The sequence below is a fragment of the Myxine glutinosa genome, chromosome 11 (assembly GCF_964187855.1).
Source record: "Myxine glutinosa chromosome 11, kmMyxGlut1.1, whole genome shotgun sequence".
NCBI classification, from domain to species: Eukaryota; Metazoa; Chordata; class Myxini; order Myxiniformes; family Myxinidae; genus Myxine; species Myxine glutinosa.
Window position 1 is genome coordinate 50,150,012 of NC_136271.1, and position 19,427 is coordinate 50,169,438.

The 19,427-nt window shown below is 51.7% G+C and overlaps 1 protein-coding gene across 1 annotated transcript in view; it reads left to right on the top strand.

The window, feature by feature from the left end:
- Positions 1-19,427, top strand: part of LOC137414570 (uncharacterized) — a 94,321-nt gene that overhangs the window by 70,175 nt on the left and 4,719 nt on the right. Inside the window, exon 15 of the mRNA XM_078786269.1 lies at positions 15,771-15,796. Coding sequence (XP_078642395.1) covers positions 15,771-15,796 — 26 coding nt within the window. The remainder of the gene's footprint in view (positions 1-15,770; positions 15,797-19,427) is intronic.

The window sequence follows — 19,427 nt, forward strand, 5'->3', positions numbered from 1 at the left end:
TCTCTCATGACCCCCCCCCCCCAACCACCTCTCTCATGACCCCCCCCCCCCAACCACCTCTCTCATGACCCCACCCCCAACCACCTCTCTCATGACCCCCCCCCCCCACCTCTCTCATGACCTCTCCACCCCCTCTCTCATGACCTCCCCACCCCCTCTCTCATGACCTCCCCACCACCTCTCTCATGACGTCCCCACCCCTCTCTCATGACCTCCCCACCCCTCTCTCATGACCTCCCCACCACCTCTCTCATGACCTCCCCACCTATTTTCTCCTATTTTCTGTTTTCTTTTGTTTTCAGTGCAGTACTTTTCATGCTGTACAAGGGTAACCTTTTAGCTGTTGAAATGTTCAGAAATGGTCATGTGCCCTCTCACCCTGCAGAGAGCAATGGGAATAACAACAACATATTGACACCATTTATTTAATTTCCTGTCTTTATCTCTACTTATCAAACTAACAACATAATATCTGTCAATCGTTTTTTGTCGCAATTCATTCATTTAACCATATATCTATTTAGCTTTATTCAATCGGAGTTGAGATGATATATTGTGGTTTTATTTTGTCAGATATGGAGAGGAAACTGACACTTTCTAACTAATTATTCTGTTTTGGTGATGTCACAGCCTTTTCAGAACTATATTTCACAGCAAGGGCAAGAATGGAAAGGGAATTCCGTTCAGGTGAGTTTTCTGCTGTTGATACTAAATGGGTACAAACAAGGCAATATTTTGGACCCAACTGTACCAGAAGACTCTTCCATTTGTCTTGTATCCACTCTCGGTATTTTTCATCATCACTTTGGTTTTCGGTGTTCTCCAAAAGGCAATCTCATGATTTTGGTCGATTGAGTGTTGTTTGCTTGTTTATTATTTAAGACTTTGGTGAATAACTCAAAATTCTATGAAGCTGAAGATTTTGCATCTTCCAAGCAAAAGGGTTTTCCTTCAAATATGAAGGAATGTTCAGCAGAAGAAAAAGAAAACTGCGCATAAGTGTTAAGTGAAGCAATGCTCAAAGGATGTTTGTGTGACGATATCTCAGGGATGTGAAGTCGTCGAAGATGAAACCTCGTAAATTTTGCTCACAATAACACTTTGTGTGAACTTTGAGTTTGTTTGTTTTTTTGGTTTTTTTGGGGTACAAGATCGAGGCTCGTGTAAGAGTTAAGAAGGTATTGAACTATCTGTCAATTGAACATTGAGCTACACAATGCCGGTGGTCTCTCTGTCGTGATCCGCCACCTCATTTCTGACCTTGCGCCCTCTGCTCTCTCCATGTCCCGACTCCCCTTTCCCCCTTTAATATCCAACCAACCCCAATCACTGCTCACCTCCACTCATTCGTTCCTCTTCTTCCCCCACATGTAGAAACTAACTTCTTCATTCGCTTCAATCTTGTCCTTCCCTTCAAGTCTTCAATCTCGACAGCTGTTCACCACCACATCAAATCATTCCCCATCCAAAACCATGATATTTTCTACCCCCACTCACCATCTCTAAGTCCACCTCTTTCCAAGTTTCCAGTTTTTCCTTCCTGAGAGTTTGTTTCTCTATCTTGTCCACCCCGTGAGTCCTCCTCTCCTGTCATTCTTCCCCACATCCCTTATTTCTCCAAGTCTCCCTCTATGTTGTCCCTGTTCCCTACTGCTGGTGTGTTTCCCCCCTCTATTCTTCCTGTGCATTTGTTTTGTTCTGTCCTGAGCAATTATATGTTCCAGTGAAGGAGCTGTGCTCCAACACGAGTTGAAAGAATTGACGCGACCAAAGATGGAAATTCGTCCGAGTAGGTTTAATAAATGTATCACACTCGGGTACTCTGAAAAGCCCGTTTATCGGGCAGCAATATATATACACATTTATGTCGGGAAGTTTGCCCGGCAAAAGCTATACCGGGCATGCCCGGGTATCAAGCGCGAGCCTTGGAAAGGCGAGTCTGGACCTGCCCGGGCGTGTTTGGCTGCGGCCTGGCAAGTCGAGGCTGGGCGTGCCCGGGCGCTCTGGACGAGCACTGGAAAGGCGAGAGCGGGCATGCCCGGACGCTCTGGGCGAGCCCTGGAAAGGCGATAGCGGGCATGCCCGGACGCTCTGGGCGAGCCCTGGAAAGGCGATAGCGGGCATGCCCGGACGCTCTGGGCGAGCTCTGGAAAGGCGATAGCGGGCATGCCCGGACGCTCTGGGCGAGCCCTGGAAAGGCGAGAGCGGGCATGCCCGGGAAAGACGAGACCGGGCGTGCCCGGGAGGTTCGGGCGTGCCCGGGAACAGTGAGTCCGGGCATGCCCGGGAGAGGCGCGTCTGGCCGTGTTCTGGCCGGTGCAAGGCGATTGTGTGCATCCAGCGGTAACCGCTACACACGCCCCTCCAGACTCGACCTGCACCGGCAGGGTCAATTTAAGGGGGGTCCGGATGACCCGGCCGAAGCGACCCCTGGAGGGTCGTGGTGAGGGGTCTGACGTGGTGGTGGGTGGTCGAGCGGGGGGGAACTGTGGACGGGGGATGGCCTCGCCGCAGAGGAAGGGCCAACCGTGGTGGTCGGTCGACGTCCATGTGCGCCGGTTTGAGGCGGTCCACAGAAATCCGGTCCGGCCGGCCGCCGAAGTCGACGATGAAAGACTTGTCGCCCCGTCGCAGGACCCGGAAGGGCCCGTCGTACGGCGGCCGGAGTGGCCCCCGGTGCGCGTCATGATGCACAAAGACGTACTCCGCTGTGCGAAGCGCCGGGGGGACGTAGGACTGGGGGCCACCATGGCGGGACGTCGGCACGGGGGCAAATCGTCGGGCGGCCTCCTGGAGGACCGAGCGCTGGCGAGCGGCGGACCAGGGACTGGTAGCGTCGGGCACGAATTCGCCCGGGACGCGGAGCGGCTGGCCGTAGATGAGGTCGGCGGCGGACGCCTGGAGGTCTTCCTTGGGGGCCGTGCGAAGGCCCAAAAGGACCCACGGCAGCCGGTCGGCCCAACCGTCGTCCTGAAGGCCGGCCATGAGTGCGGCCTTCATGGAGCGGTGAAACCGCTCGCACAACCCATTGGCTTGGGGGTGGTAGGCCGTGGTGCGGTGCAGCGTGACCCCCAACGAACGGGCAACCGCGCCCCAAATCTCAGACGTGAACTGTGGGCCGCGGTCGGACGAGATGTCCGCTGGTGCGCCGAAGCGCACGACCCAGGTGGCGATGAACGCCTGCGCCACGTCGGCGGTGGTGGTGGAGGTGAGGGGCACGGCCTCCGGCCACCTGGTGGTCCTGTCCACCATGGTGAGCAGGTGGGTGAACCCCCGCGAGGGGGGCAGGGGACCCACCAGGTCCACGTGGACGTGGTCGAAATGCCGTTCAGGCACGGCGAAAGGTGCCAGCGGGGCCTGGGTGTGGCGGTGGACCTTGGCCCGCTGGCAGGCCGTGCAGGCATTGGCCCAGTCGCGGATGTTTCGTCGAAGGCCGTGCCAGACGAAACGCGCCGACACCAGCTTCTGAGAAGCTTTCCGGCCCGGGTGAGAAAGGCCGTGGATGGAGGCGAAGATGCGGCGCTGCCAGGAAACGGGCACGATGGGGCGAGGCTGGCCCTGGGAGACGTCGCAGAGCAGGACGGTGCCCGCGAAGGGGATGTCGGCCAGGCGGAGGCCCATGTCCGCCGCGCGGAGTGCCTGCACCGAGGCGTCGGTGGTCTGGTCGGCCGCCATGAGCGCGAAGTCCATGCCGAGGTGGACCGCGTTCGCGCTGGCCCGCGAAATGCAGTCGGCCACGGCGTTGTCTTTGCCGGCGACGTGCTGGATGTCCGTGGTGAACTCCGACACGGCGGAGAGGTGGCGCTGCTGGCGGGCCGACCACGGCTCCGTGACCTTAGCCATTGCGTAGACCAACGGCTTGTGGTCGACGAAAGCCGTGAACGGGCGGCCCTCCAGGAGGTGTCGGAAATGGCGAACGGCCAGGAATAGCCCGAGCAGCTCGTGGTCGAACGTGCTGTAGTTTAACTCGTTCGGCCGGAGTTGCCGGCTGAAAAAAGCGAGTGGCTGCCAAACCCCGTCCACCCATTGCTCATGGACGGCGCCCACCGCGTAGTTGGAGGCGTCCGTAGTGAGGGCGATGGGCGCGTTGAGCACCGGGTGAGCCAGCAGCGTTGCGTCGGCGAGGGCCCGTTTGGCGCTGGCGAAGGCCGCGTCCATGGCCGCGGACCAAACAATGTCATGCTTGGCCGGCTTGCCCCGGAGGGCCTCGTAAAGGGGCCGCATGAGCTGAGCAGCGCGGGGCACGAATCGGTGATAAAAATTCACCATGCCGAGGAACTCTTTGAGGGCCTTGATGGAACGGGGACGCGGGAACGTGGTGATGGCCTCGACCTTGGTCGGCGGCAGCACGGCCCCGGTCTTGGTGATGCGGTGGCCCAAAAAGTCAACGGTCGTCGCGCCGAAGTGGCATTTGACCGGGTTGACAATTAAGCTGTGCTTGCTGAGGCGACCGAACAGTGTTCGGAGGTGGAGGAGGTGCTCGGCACGGGACGTGCTGGCGACGAGGATGTCGTCCAGATAGACGAAAAGAAACGGCAGGTCGCGCAGCACGCCGTCCATCAAGCGCTGGAACGCCTGGGCCGCGTTCTTGAGGCCAAACGGCATCCGCAAAAATTCGAACAGGCCGAACGGCGTGATGACGGCCGTCTTCGGGACGTCGGCCGCCCGGACAGGTACCTGGTGGTAGCCCCGTATCAGGTCAATTTTCGAAAAGATGACCCGTCCCGCCAAACGGGCGGAAAAGTCCTGAATATGCGGGATCGGGTACCTGTCGGGGGTGGTAGCATCATTGAGACGGCGGTAGTTGCCACACGGGCGCCATCCACCCCCCGGCTTTGGCACGATGTGCAGTGGCGAGGCCCACGCGCTATCGGAGCGCCACACGATGCCGAGGTGCTCCAACGCGTCGAATTCGGCCTTCGCCATGGCAAGCTTGGCTGGGTCGAGGTGGCGGGCCCTGGCGTAGACCGGCGGGCCCGTAGTGGGTATGTGGTGCTCGATCCCGTGCTGCACCGCGACGGCCGAAAACGTCGGCCGCGTGAGGGCCGGGAATTCCACGAGCAGGCGAGCGAACTCGTCGGTGCGGAGCTGCTCATTGTGCACGCCAGGGAGCTCAAGGTCTCGGCGTGGACAAGGCGACGTCGTTTGACGTCGACCAGCAGCCCGTGCGCGCAGAGGAAGTCGGCGCCCAGCAAAGCCATGGGGACGCTGGCGGTAACAAAAGTCCATTGAAAACGCTGGCTGCCGAAGCAGAGGGTGACGACGCGTGGGCCGAAAGTGCGTATGGCCGAGCCATTAGCAGCGACCAAAGAGGGGCCGCAAACTGCGTCCCGCCTGTCCTGCTCGGAGGCGGGTATGACGCTCAGTTGGGCGCCGGTGTCGCACAGGAAACGCCGCCCAGACGCTTTGTCCCGAATAAACAGCAAGTTGCCCGAGTGGCCGGCGCTCATGGCTGGGAATGAACGCCGGCCCGGCCGTTTCCCGGCCTGCCGAAAGTGCACGGGGGCCGGCACGTCCGAGCCTTGTGTCCGAACCTGGCATGGTAATAACACCACGCCCGGTCAGGTGGAGGCCCCGGCCGTCGTGTCGGAAGCGGGCGGTGCGGCGTGGCGGCCGCCAGTTGCACCGGCAGTTCGGCCTCCAACCGCGCAGGGCGCTCGGGCGTCGTGGGCGTCGCCTCGGACGGCGGCGGGCTCCAGGTAACCGCGCCGATGTGCTGGCCTGCCGAGGAGGTCTTATCGGCTTCCCTGGCGAGGGCGCGGGAATCCGTGATCAACGTGCCAGCCAGGGTGAGGCGTACCGGGTGAGGCAGCTGGCGAAGGAACAGCTCGCGGAACAGAAAATCCGGAGAGTGCTCACCGAGCAACGAGAGCATATAGTCCATGCGCTCGGACGGGCGCGTGTCGCCGAGCTCGGGCAGGTCAAGCAGGCGCCGTGCGCGTGCTGCCGGTGAGAGGGCGAAAGCGTCGAGGAGGAGTGTCTTCAGCGCATCGTATTTGTCAGCAGCCGGCGGGTGCTGGAGGAGGCTCAAGGCGCGGGCCGCGGTGGCGGAACCGAGCGCCGCCACAACATGGTGGAAGCGGGTGTCGTCCGCGGTGATGCCTCACAGGGCGAACTGAGAGTCCGCCTGAGCGAACCAAACAGCCGCTTGAGCCTCCCAGAAGGTAGGCAGTTTAAGCGTCACTGCCGTATCCATGTCGGTAGGTCACCAATGAAGGAGCTGTGCTCCAACGCGAGTTGAAAGAATTGACGCGACCAAAGATGGAAATTCGTCCGAGTAGGTTTAATAAATGTATCACACTCGGGTACTCTGAAAAGCCCGTTTATCGGGCAGCAATATATATACACATTTATGTCGGGAAGTTTGCCCGGCAAAAGCTATACCGGGCATGCCCGGGTATCAAGGGCGAGCCTTGGAAAGGCGAGTCTGGACCTGCCCGGGCGTGTTTGGCTGCGGCCTGGCAAGTCGAGGCTGGGCGTGCCCGGGCGCTCTGGACGAGCACTGGAAAGGCGAGAGCGGGCATGCCCGGACGCTCTGGGCGAGCCCTGAAAAGGCGATAGCGGGCATGCCCGGACGCTCTGGGCGAGCCCTGGTAAGGCGAGAGCGGGCATGCCCGGGAAAGACGAGACCGGGCGTGCCCGGGAGGTTCGGGCGTGCCCGGGAACAGTGAGTCCGGGCATGCCCGGGAGAGGCGCGTCTGGCCGTGTTCTGGTCGGTGCAAGGCGATTGTGTGCATCCAGCGGTAACCGCTACACCAGCTCCAATACGGGCCTCAACATTGCATTCAGAAAGCCTGTGAGAAGAAATTGTTCCCATGTTTCATCTTCTCAGCACATTATCTCCACAACGATCAATCAAATAAACCTGAAATTTGCTGCTGTTTAGAGTAATTAGTAATTCTTAACTGTCAGTATCATCACATGACAATCAACAAGCGATTCCTTTCCGAAGTTGGTGTGTGTTCCATGTCATGGGAATACAAAATCATAGAAAGCTGGGAATTTTGTATCCACCTTCTTACTAAAGTCCAAAATATTAAGTTAATTCAGGATACAACAAACAACAACAGGCATTTTAAGGCCATTTTCCATGCAAGAGCGGGGGTTAGCCTTGCGGTCCCCATGACGATCTTCTCCATCTTGCCCTATTTTCTGCATCTCTCCTTGTTAACCCCCTTGCCTGCATTTCTTCTTCGACCATCTTTAGCCAAGTCTTTCTCGGTCTTCCCCGTCCTCTACTTCCTTCTCCATTCATTCCCATCACTCTTTTCAACCAGACACTTTCATCCTTCCTCAACACATGACCAAACCATCTCAACCTGTTTCTCTTCACAGCATCAATCACAGGCTCTATTCCCATCATCTTTCGCAATTCATCATTTGTCTTCCTCTCTCTCAACGATACTCCACACATCCACCGAACCATTCACATTTCCACCCTTTCCAGCCTTCGTTGCTGCTCTACGTTCATTACCCATGTCTCACTCCCATAAATCATAACACTTCTCACACATGCAGCATACACCTTTCCCTTCAGCTTCAATGACACTCCCCTCCTCATCAGCACGCCACTCAGTTCCCGAAACTTCTTCCATGCACATCTCACTCCAGCAACCGTTGCCGAGTCTGATCCACCTTCTCCATTCAGCATGTCTCCAAGGCAACAAAATGTTTTCACACCTTCCAGCTTCACGCCATCTCCAAGATCCAACTCAACATTTCCTCCATCTGCAGCTCCCTCTGTGCACACCTTACACTTAAATGTACCTGCCACACTGGTTAATGACCCTCTCAAACCACTACATTTTTGATGAACCCACTCAGCGCACATTGTACATTGAATGGAATTCACTCCGACACCCTTCCTGCACACAGCACACGGCCACTTCCCAGTTCTTTCCACCTCACCACATGCTTTACCACTTGCCATCACCTTCGTTTTTCCGATATTTACCTTCAGACCTTTTGTCTCCATACATTCCTTCCACTTGTACATCTTCTCCTTCAGTCCATCCATACTTTCTGCAATCAACACCAGATCATCTGCATACAACAACTCCCACGGTAAGCCCTCCTTTACGTTCTGAGCCAGCACCTCCATCACAGCTACAAATAGTAGTGGACTTAGTCTGCAAACTGCATTTCGTCGATCTTCACTTTCTTCCTTATCCTCCTCTCCAACACCCTTTCCAATACCTTCATTCCATGCTCCAATAACTTTATCGCTCGACACGAGCCACAGTCCAGAGGGTCACCCTTCCCCTTGTATAGAGGGACGAGGGTACTCAGTTCCCAATCCACTGGAATGCGGCCTTCTTTCACCACCAGATTGCAGATCTCTGTCATTCTCTTCACACCCCAATTTCCCGCTGCCTTCAACATGTCTCTCACAACTCCCGTCGGCCCTCCCGCTTTTCTACTCTTCATTGCTTTTATCGCTTCCTCAACTTCCTCCTCGGTTATCTTCTCTGCCGGTCCTAAAACTGGGTTACTCTCTATGTTGCCATCCCATTCATTCTCTGTATTCAACAGCATTTCCATATATCTCTTCCATCTTCCTTTAATTCCATCTGGGTCCACAACGATTTGTCCCACTTCATCCTTCAAGCAACTCACCCCCATCACATCACACCTCTCTTTCGCTATCTGCTTTGCAATCCTGAATACCGCTCTCTGACCCTCTTCCGAATCCAAGCCTTCTCCGAACATTTTCCTGCATGCCTCCTGTGCCTTTGCTACCTCTTTCTTTGCAGCCTTCTTGGCTGCCTTATAACTTTCATGCTCTGCCTTTTCTGCCCCCATACCCTTCGCCTTCTGCCACTCCTTGAACTTCTTCCTCTTCTCGTCAATCTTCTTTCCAACTTCATCATCCCACCACCATGTTTCCGAGTGCCTCGGTGGTCCTTTTGTCCATCCACATACCTCACCAACGGCTCCCAACAGACTATCTTTCATTGACATCCAACCACTTTCAAGCTCAACCACATCATCCTCCACCATACTCAGCCTCTCTTTTAATGCCTCCCTCACTGTCACCTCTTTCAACCTCCACACCTTCATTCTCAGTTGGTACTTCACCCACCGAGCTCTCCTCGCACCTTTCACCCTTATGTCGCAGACAACCAAGTGGTGCTGTGAAACAGCATCCTCCCCCGGGATCACCTTTGTGTCCCGGAGGTGCCCCCTATCTCGCCTACGCACCAGCAGGTAGTCAACGGTTGTCGTCGACCCACCTGACGTGTATGTAACAAGCTTATTATCCTCTTTCTGGAACTGAGTATTACAAATCAACAAATCAGCTCCATCACTAAACTCCAAAATCCTTTCACCTTCTCCATTTCTCACACCATATCCGTAACCCCCATGAACTCCCTCAAAACCGTCCATACTCCTTTCGACATGTCCATTTAGGTCTCCCCCTACCACAACAACTTCCTCATCTTTCACGTTTTCCATCAGCTTCTCTATAGCACACCAGAACTTGTCCTTCTCTTCATCGCTCCGACCAACCTGCGGAGCATATCCCGAGATGATGTTCACCAAGAGCTTTCCAATCATCATTTTCACCATCATCAACCTTTCACTCACTCTCGTCACACTCACCACACTGTCTACAAACTCCTCAGAAAACAGGACACCAACACCATTCACGCCCTTCGGGCACGCTTGCTACACAAACTTGTATTTCTGTCCCTGCCTACCCTTCACCATTCTCACACCACTTCCCTTCCATCTCGTCTCCTGCACACAACATATGTCCACTCTTCTTCTGACCAATACTTCCACCACTTCTCCTGATCTCCCTGTCATTGTCCCTACATTCCATATCCCAAATCTCAGAAACCGATCTCCACATCAGGCATCAGACGTTTCGTCGTCATAAATGGAATGATTTCCACGCTTGCTTCGATCGGGTTCCCCACCTTGAGTTTTGACAAGAGGGAGTGGGGTCCCCCACGGGGTACTTCGGTCTGTACCCTGCCCATATGTAGTCGTAATTGTCATGGTTCTCTTGTTGAGGCAATGTTTTTTGGCCGGATGCCCTTCCTGACGCCAACCCTTTTAGTCGCCTCTTACGACACGCAGGGATACGGTGTACCTATTCTAAACCGGGGTACACACCGGAAGTTAATTCGGGATACCCAAGTTTATTGTACATTCTTTATTGACAGAATCCCAAATTATGGAAAGCTGTAATTTTGCTAATAACTTCTTCGGAAAGAGTTAAAAAAAAAAAAAAAAACTCCCAATATAATTAGTCACAGCACATATTGTATGATGACGTCGATGAACTGATATACAAATTTCTCTCTGCGTCACGTCTGAGAAATACAACGTCGAACGGGACATTTAACAAACATCTTCACAAGAGTCACAGGGATACATGGGAAAGCCTTTGAAGTATCTCTTGAACTGATCGGCCTCACCATCGCAATGACCTCTGTTTTACCAATCAATTGCAAAGTTTGCCTCCATTGCCAATAAGGAATGCCTCATGTTTTGTCATCAGAAAATTGGAATGCCAATCAAACGAGGCATCATGCTACATGAAATAGCCAGATCACCGCCATCGTTGAAACTATACATTTTTTACGAGCTCGTCATCCTGCACACCTCCGCTCAGGTCTACGTGCAAGACCACAAGACGTGTGCTTTCATTCATTCGGGCTTATAGCATACACACTGGACTTGCAATGCAAGTTACAATCTACATGCACCCCATATTGATCACTGGTGCTGCACTTCAATCACCAATGTAACACACACCAAATAATGGCTTCTGATGGCGCAAACTAGCAACATCTGCGAGTTAGTGACTTTTTAAAAATCTTAAATGAAAGGGGCGTTCCAGAAAAAATCACGACGCCAAGTGTTAAGTGTAGCGGCGACAGCAGAGGTTGTTACAGCATGATTGAAAGCTGCGACCATGTGGAGTTGTAGCAGAAGCGTGAGTAAAGATGGGACGGTAGTGGATTTGGATGGGTTAAGTGTGGCGTGGGTGCCCGATCTCAGGGAGACACCAAGTTTGGCAGACGTGTTCACATTGAGTGTCGATGGACCACACAGATATTGAAGATACAAGTCAATGACGATTTTCAGATGTTTATTGATTGGCATGTTGAACATTTGGACATTGGCAAGGTTTATGTGCATGCTCTGTTCATCCACATCAGGGGAAGATGAAGCCAAAGTAACGTTAATGGAAGCATGCAAGACAAAAAAAAAACTCCCATTTTAATGAATATTGCAACTAATTTTGCAAATTCTGCAACCATTTTAAAAAATTGCCCCAGCTATGGCAACGATCTGGCTATTTCAGGTAGCGAGGCTTTTGAGCACTTGTACCTCGCTGTTGTAATGACTTATGCAGGAATGAATGAAAACAACGAGATATCCACTGCATGTATCTGTCTAGGTTTATATTCAGACACCTGCAAAGAAACCAAAAGAGAGCCATTACTCGTTCTGTCCCAGTTATATCAGCTTGCAGTCGCACTTTCTGAAGACACAAAAATACTCTGTTCTATATCTCAAGAATGCAAAGGCTGAGAATGTTGAATGTTTCTACACATCCTCACAATGGAATTTGGCCTTTGACTTTTGATTACCATTTTCAGTCGTGAATTAATCCGTAATTTACAAAACCATTACACCCGTTCCCAACGGGAGCGGCAAGAAGGGGGTCATTCCTCTTTGTGATATTATGTAGATCTACGATCGTGCCTCAAGAACAATGGATGTGTGTTCATTTACCAAGTTTCTTGGAGAGCGCTCGCCAAGTTGTTTAATCATTTGAGCAAGCACTCCATTCAAAACCGTTGATAAGGAACGACTTGGTTATGACAAACTTCCCTGAAAATGTCTGCTGCTCTCCTTCTGCTCCATTCGGCTCATCTGATCATGTGCTTGTTAAAGTGGACGTCTCTCTGACCTCATGCTCAGGGAGCCTCCTCAGCGTCTACGATTCTGGCATTTCACTCAGGCCAACTGGCACGGTCTTCAAGCAGCCATCAATCATCTGGACTGGTTTCCCATCTCTACTGCCTCTGACATCAACTCATCCGAGGAATTCCTCCAAAGTAAACTGCTCTCTCTCTCTCATGCACAGATTTATCCCATCTTGTCTTCATTTGTCATGCCCTTCCTCCCTTCCATGGTGCACAGAATCTTGTGGTGAGGCAGTTGCCCTGAAACAACCTTAACCTCCTGGAAGGCAAATCCAATGGAAGGAAATCTTATTTCGTTTCACAAAGCCCGAAACAAGTGTGTGTCCACCCTCAGGAGAGCCAGGAAACAATATCTCTCCTCTCTCAAGACTGAACTTTCAAACCTGTCTCCCTCTTCCAAATCCTGGTGGCGTCTGGTCAAATCTATTTCTGGTGTTTGATCCCCCTCGATCCCCTCCCTTACCTCAAACGGCTACACAGCTGACTCCGCTCGTGAAAAAGCTGAATGCCTCAACTCTGTTTGCCTACAAATCTTGTGTCCCAAACCCACCCCTCTCTGTACCCACCGTACCCAGTCGTACTCAGCTGCTCCTGGACTCCTTTTCCTTTTCTCCTGACAAGGTGGAGAAGTTTCTGTCAACCCTCGACTCTGATTCTGCAACTGGACCTGACGACATCAGCCCACAGGTCTTAAAATCCTGCTCTGCCGCTCTTTCACTCCCTCTCTCGGTTCTCTTCACCCTCTCTTTTCCTCAACGTCATCTGCCATCAGCTTGGAAATCAGACAACATCACCGCTTTACACAAAAAGGTGCAAAAACAGATCCCAGCAACTACAGACCAATCAGCCTTCTCCCAATTATCAGCAAAGTCATGGAATCCATCATTGCTTCTGATATCAAATCTTTCCTCTTCTCCAATGTCTTGATCTCTGACCATAAATTTGGTTTCAGACCAGGTCACTCTCCTCTGGACATGCTGCTTCTGCTGTCTCAACAATGGATGGAGGTCCTCAATGCCAAACAGGAAATTATAGCTGTCTCCCTTGACGTATCACGTGCTTCGATACGGTCTGGCACCCCGCTCTGCTCACCAAACTCTCCTCCTATGGTATTCATGGAAATCTCCGTGCATGGCTTGCGGACTTCCTCTCTAGTCGTAGTCAACGTGTGGCCCTGCATGGGGTTCTCTCATCTTCCCTTCCTCTTCATGCTCGAGTTCCCCAAGGCAGTGTTCTCGGCCCTGTGCTTTTTCTGGTCTTCATCAATGATCTCTCTGACTCTTGAAAATCCTCTCTACCTCTTTGCTGACGACTACACTCTCTGCCACTCCATATCTCATCCCTCAGATCGGCAGTCGGCAGCCTCCTCACTCTGCAGACCTTGACAAAATCACAGACTGGTCAAACAAGTGGAACATGTCTTTCAATCCTGACAAATCTCACTCTTACTATGTCTCTCCGAAAAGACCAACTGGACAACCCTCCCATCTACTTTCTGAACAATCCTCTTCAAGAAGTTCTGTCACTCAAGCTTTTGGGTCTCACTATCTGCCATGATCTTTCCTGGGAAAACCACATTTCCAATCTGGCCTCCAAAGCCAGTCGCCGACTGGGCATCCTCCATCATGCGAAGTCCTTCCATGGCACACCTGAGCTCCTCACCACATACAAGGCTTTCATCCGCAGCTCAATGGAATACTGTTCTCCCCTCTGAGCCGGTGCTCCTGCCTCATACCTAGCTCGGCTTCACGTTGTTGAAACCAAAGCTTTCAGAATCATTGGAATCTCCCCCGATGAAGCTAACTCCGAGGGCCTTTCACTCATTCACCGCAGGCAGTAGGTGGTCTTTCTGTCTTCTACCAACTCCTATCCACCGAGCTCCCTCAGCTCTATCTGGGCTCTGTCCCCCAAATATTCCTGCAGGTCGCACAAGATCTGCCTGCAACACTCTTATGGTTAAACCGCCAAAACCAAGACTCTCTGCTCACCTTCACTCCTTCATTCCTCTTTTCTCCCGCCTTTGGAACAAACTCCCTCACTCTCTTCAATGCCACTCCTCCCTCCAGGTCTTTAAAACAGCTGTTCCCCACCATCTGTTACCTTCCCCCATCCAGAACCTTGATCTTTTCTACCCCCACTAATTTCACCCCAGATCCACGTTTTTGAAATCCCAACTGCTTTCCTGGAAGTCCTTGCAGTGTCTTTGTGTTTTATACTTCTCCCACCCCCCCCCCCCTTCCCACGCCTCCTCTCCCCAAGCCCTCTCGCTCCCACAGATCTCCCGATGTCCCTGCTCTCAAATGTTGTGTTTGTGCTTTCCCTTCTCTCCCCATCTTGGCTACCGCTCCCCTTATGAAATGTTTTGTCTGTCTGATTTTTTTTGTGTGATAAATGATCGTTCTTTCACGAGCCTCGATCTTGTTTTCAAAAATAAAAAAATATATAAAAAAAGCTGCTTGGTAACTGAACACGCCCCGGGTTTCCTCCATTTCAGTTTCGTGTTAAACAGCATGAGCAAATGTTTCAAACAGTAATCCTCCCTGTTTTTGGTTTGTATTCTTACTTCTGGTAAAGGCCATTGCCCCCATGCAACGACACGTTAATATGGAATTTGGCCAAAGAGGAAACAGACTTTGAGGAAGTGGGATATTATTGGCATGAGTATTGTTATGTCGGTGTGTCGGGCATATATAGATTTAGGTAGATCTCTATCGGTTTCATGCTCCGGTTGTTGTGGGTAGCTAGAACCATCTCGATGTAAATAAGTAGAGGACCTGTCTAGCCCGAATGTTGGATTAAGTGTGTACCTGTGATCATACGAGGATGATCCGGTGATAGGTATACTCGGGACTGAGCTAATTCCCCTATGTGTGTCAGACCTTGTGATCATCGATCTGTCCCGTATGGCAGCACATCACACGCATTAGCTATGCCCCATTAGCGCACACATTCATTTCATTCCCCCCTCCCCCCCTTTCCTCACAATGACTGACCGGAACAACAAACCCCAAGCGGCCACGCAGTACGCCACCATGGCGATGGAGCATCGAGCAGGCAGGCTGAGGTCATGCCCACCTCGCGATTGATTGACACCAAGGGTTTGATGGGCAGATGACATCACTGGAAGGAAGCGGCAGAACTGATTGGAGAGCGACCGATGGCATGAGACAGAAGTGACGCGGCCATTGGTGGAGGGAGCTCTGACGTCACACCGCGAGTGACAAAACGACTCGCTCGCCGGCGTTTTCTACTTCTCGTTTTGGCCTCCTTCCTGCCGGACCCCTTTTCTCTTTGCTGCCTTGTGATTCTGCTCCCTCGACCGCTTACCATTTTTCGCCAACTTCGCCCTCGACTCTCTCTCTTCCCTGTTGAAAAGTGGGTGCATTGCGGTTCCGAACCGAGTCCAGGAGGATGTGGACGGATCCTGGCACGGCTGGACGAGCGAGCTGACACGACCCGGTCGAGTTGCGCGGAAGGCCTGTGGCGCACCGGTGGACGGGACCGGGGCGAAGGGGTGTCTCATTGGGGACTGGCAGCGCGCGAACGAGGTGGACTGAGGCCTCCTTCCTGCCAAGCATGGAGCCGCGTCCGGACGGCGAGTTTGGGGCTGGGACGACTGCAGACAGAGATAAGATGCGCATTCACAAACACAACAGTTCCTTTAATTTGTTCTCTTCCCCAGTCCGTGTGCAAATCTGTGTGTCGGAGTGCTCATTCGGGGATTTAGCTATCATCGCATCCTTTGTTATTGGGTTCTGTTAATAAATATTCCTTTTGTACATTCTAAATTCCATGTTCGTGTGAGTTTAATATTGTTTGCAGGGGTGAAGATGCCTGCGTCCATGAAGGTAAGTCGGCATTCTTCATTCCATATCGCGTATGATCCGCCATCAATTGGAAACGCCTCAAAGTAAGCTCAATTCCATCTGTGGACACTCTGTCTTAACTGAGAGCCATCCCCACGACAATATTATTTAGTAATAACATTAATATTATGCTGTTATACAACATGCATTTTAAGGCCATTTTCCCTGCTAGAGCGGGGGTTAGCCTTGCGGTCCCCATGACAATCTTCTCCATCTTGCCCTATTTTCTGCATCTCCCCTTGTTAACCCCCTTACCCGCATTTCTTCTTCCACCATCTTCAACCAAGTCTTTCTCAGTCTTCCCCGACCTCTACTTCCTTCTACATTCATTTCCATCACTCTTCTCAACCAGTCACTTTCATCCTCCCTCAACACATGACCAATCCATCTCAAACTGTTCCTCTTCACAGCATCAATCCCAGGCTCTATTCCCATCATCTTTCGGAATTCATCATTTGGCTTTCTCTCTCTCAACGATACTCCGCACATCCACCGAACCATTCGCATTTCCACCCTTTCCAGCCTTCGTTGCTGCTCTACGTTCATTACCCATGTCTCGCTCCCGTAAATCATAACACGTCTCACACAGGCAGCATACACCTTTCCCTTCAGCTTCAATGACACTCCCCTCCTCGTCAGCACGCCACTCAGTTCCCGAAACTTCTTCCATGTACATCTCACTCGAGCAACCGTTGCCGAGTCTGATCTGATCCACCTTCTCCATTCAGCATGTCTCCGAGGTAGCAAAATGTTTTCACACCGTCCAGCTTCACGCCGTCTCCAAGATCCAACTCAACATGTTTTTTTTTTTTGTTTTTTTTTTGTATACAAGATCGAGGCTCGTGAAAGAGCGAACATTAATCACACAGAAAGACAAACCGACACATAAAACATATAACATCGGGAGCGGTAGACAAGATGGGGAGACAGGGGGAAGGACACAAACACAACATTTGAGAGCAGGGACCGAGAGACATGGAGACATCGAGAGATCTGAGAGAGGGCGAGGGCTTTGGGGGGGGGGGCATGGGAAGGGGGCGGTGGGAGAGGTATAAAACATATGGACACTGCCAGGACTTCCAGGAAAGAAGTTGGAATTTCAAACAAGATGGATCTGGGGTGAATTAGCGGGGGTAGAAAAGATCAAGGTTTTGGATGGGGGAAGATAAGAGATGGTGGTGAACAGCTGTTTTAAAGACCTGGAGGGAGGAGTGGGATTGAAGGGAGTGAAGGAGTTTGTTCCAGAGGCGGGAGAAAAGAGGAATGAAAGAGTGAAGGTGAGCAGAGAGCCGAGATTTCGGCAGTTTAACCATCAGAGGGTTGCTGGCAGATCTTGTGCGACCTGTAGGAATATTTGGGGGACAGAGCACAGAGAGAGCTGGGGGTGCAAGGCCGGAGAGGAGTCGGTAGACGACAGAAAGACCACCTACCTGCCTGCGGTGAGTGAGTGAAAGGCCCTCAGAGATAGCTTCATCGTGGGAGATTCCAATAATTCTGAAAGCTTTGGTTTCAACAGCGTGAAGCCGAACTAGGTGTGAGGCAGGAGCACCGGCCCATAGGGGAGAACAGTATTCTATTGAGCTGCGGATGAAAGCCTTGTATGTGGTGAGGAGCTCAGGTGTGCCGAGGAAGGACTTCGCACGATGGAGGATGCCCAGTCGGCGACTGGCTTTGGAGGCCAGCTTGGAAATTTGGTTTTCCCAAGAAAGATCATGGCAGATAGTGAGACCCAAAAGCAGCCTTCCTGCCAAGGATTTCCTCCATCTGCAGCTCCCTATGTGCACACCTTACATTTGAATGTAGCTGCCACACTAGTTAATGACCCTCTCAGACCACTACATTTTTGATGAACCCACTCAGCGCACATTGAACATTGAATGGAGTTCACTCCGACACCCTTCCTGCACACAGCACATGGCCACTTCCCAGTTCTTTCCACCTCACCACATGCTTTACCACTTGCCATCACCTTCGTCTTTCCGATATTCACCTTCAGACCTTTTGTCTCCATACATTCCTTCCACTTGTTCATCTTTTCCTTCAGTCCATCCATACTTTCCGCAATCAACACCAGATCATCTGCATACAACAACTCCCATGGTAAACCCTCCTTTACGTTCTGAGCCAGCACCTCCATCACAGCTACAAATAGTAGTGGACTTAGTACCGACCGCTGATGCACTCCCACCTTCACCTCAAACTCACCACTGTTCCCGTCCTTCGTCCTTACACCTGTGCGCGCTCTTTTGTACATTGCCATCACTGCTCTGATCAACCATTCCTCCACTCCTAACTTCCTCAATGCCCATGGCAATACTTCACGTGGAACCCTGTCGAATTCTTTCTCCAGATCAACAAACCCAAGAAACAACTTCTTCCTCTTCTCCATATCCTTCTCCTGCAACTGCCTCACAATAAAGAGCGCGTCTGTCGTTGCTCTTCCTGGCATAAATCCAAACTGCATTTCGTCAATCTTCACCTTCTTCCTTATCCTCCTCTCCAACACCCTTTCCAATACCTTCATTCCATGCTCCAATAACTTTATCGCTTGGTACGAGCCACACTCCAGAGTGTCACCTTTCCCCTTGTATGGAGGGACGAGGGTACTCAGTTCCCAAGCCACTGGAATGCGGCCTTCTTTCACCACCAGATTACAGATCTCTGTCATTCTCTTCACACCCCAACTTCCTGCTGCTTTCAACATATCTCCCACAACTCCCGTCGGCCCTCCCGCTTTTCTACTCTTCATTGCTTTTATCGCTTCCTCAATTTCCTCCTCGGGTATCTTTTCTGCCGGTCCTAAAACTGTGTTACTCTCTATGTTGCCATCCCATTCATTCTCTGTATTCAACAGCATTTCTATATATCTTTTCCATCTTCCTTTATTTTATCTTCCATCTTTATTCCATCTTCCTTCCTTTATCTTCCTTTATTCCATCTTCCTTTAGCTTTTCCATCTTCCTTTATTATTCCATTTCCATCTAGGTCCACAACGATTTGTCCCACTTCATCCTTCAAGCAACTCACTCCCATCACATCACACCTCTCTTTCGCTATCTGCTTTGCAATCCTGAATACCGCTCTCTGACCCTCTTCCGAATCCAAGCGTTCTCCGAACATTTTCCTACATGCCTCCTGCGCCTTTGCTACTTCTTTCTTTGCAGCCTTCTTGGCTGCCTTATAACTTTCATGCTCTGCTTTTTCTGATCCCGTACCCTTCGCCTTCTGCCACTCCTTGAACTTCTTCCTCTTCTGGGCAAGCCTCTTTCCAACTTCCTCATCCCACCACCATGTTTCCGAGTGCCTCGGTGGTCCTTTTGTCCATCCACATTCCTCACCAACGGCTCCCGACAGACTATCTTTCATTGACATCCAACCACGTTCACATACTACTATTATCACAAATGTTATTCATTTCTTTTGTTATCCGAAGCGGCCTTCGAAAAACGCCACGTTAGCGGCAGGAAAGGTCATGTTATTTATCCTTGTTGCGTATATAGATTGCAGTAGATCTTCACTCAGTTCCGCAAGTGACATTTGTCCCACAGATGTCAAGATTCCTCCAAATTTATTTCAGTTTAGTGTTGAACAGCATTCGCAAGTGTTTAAAAAG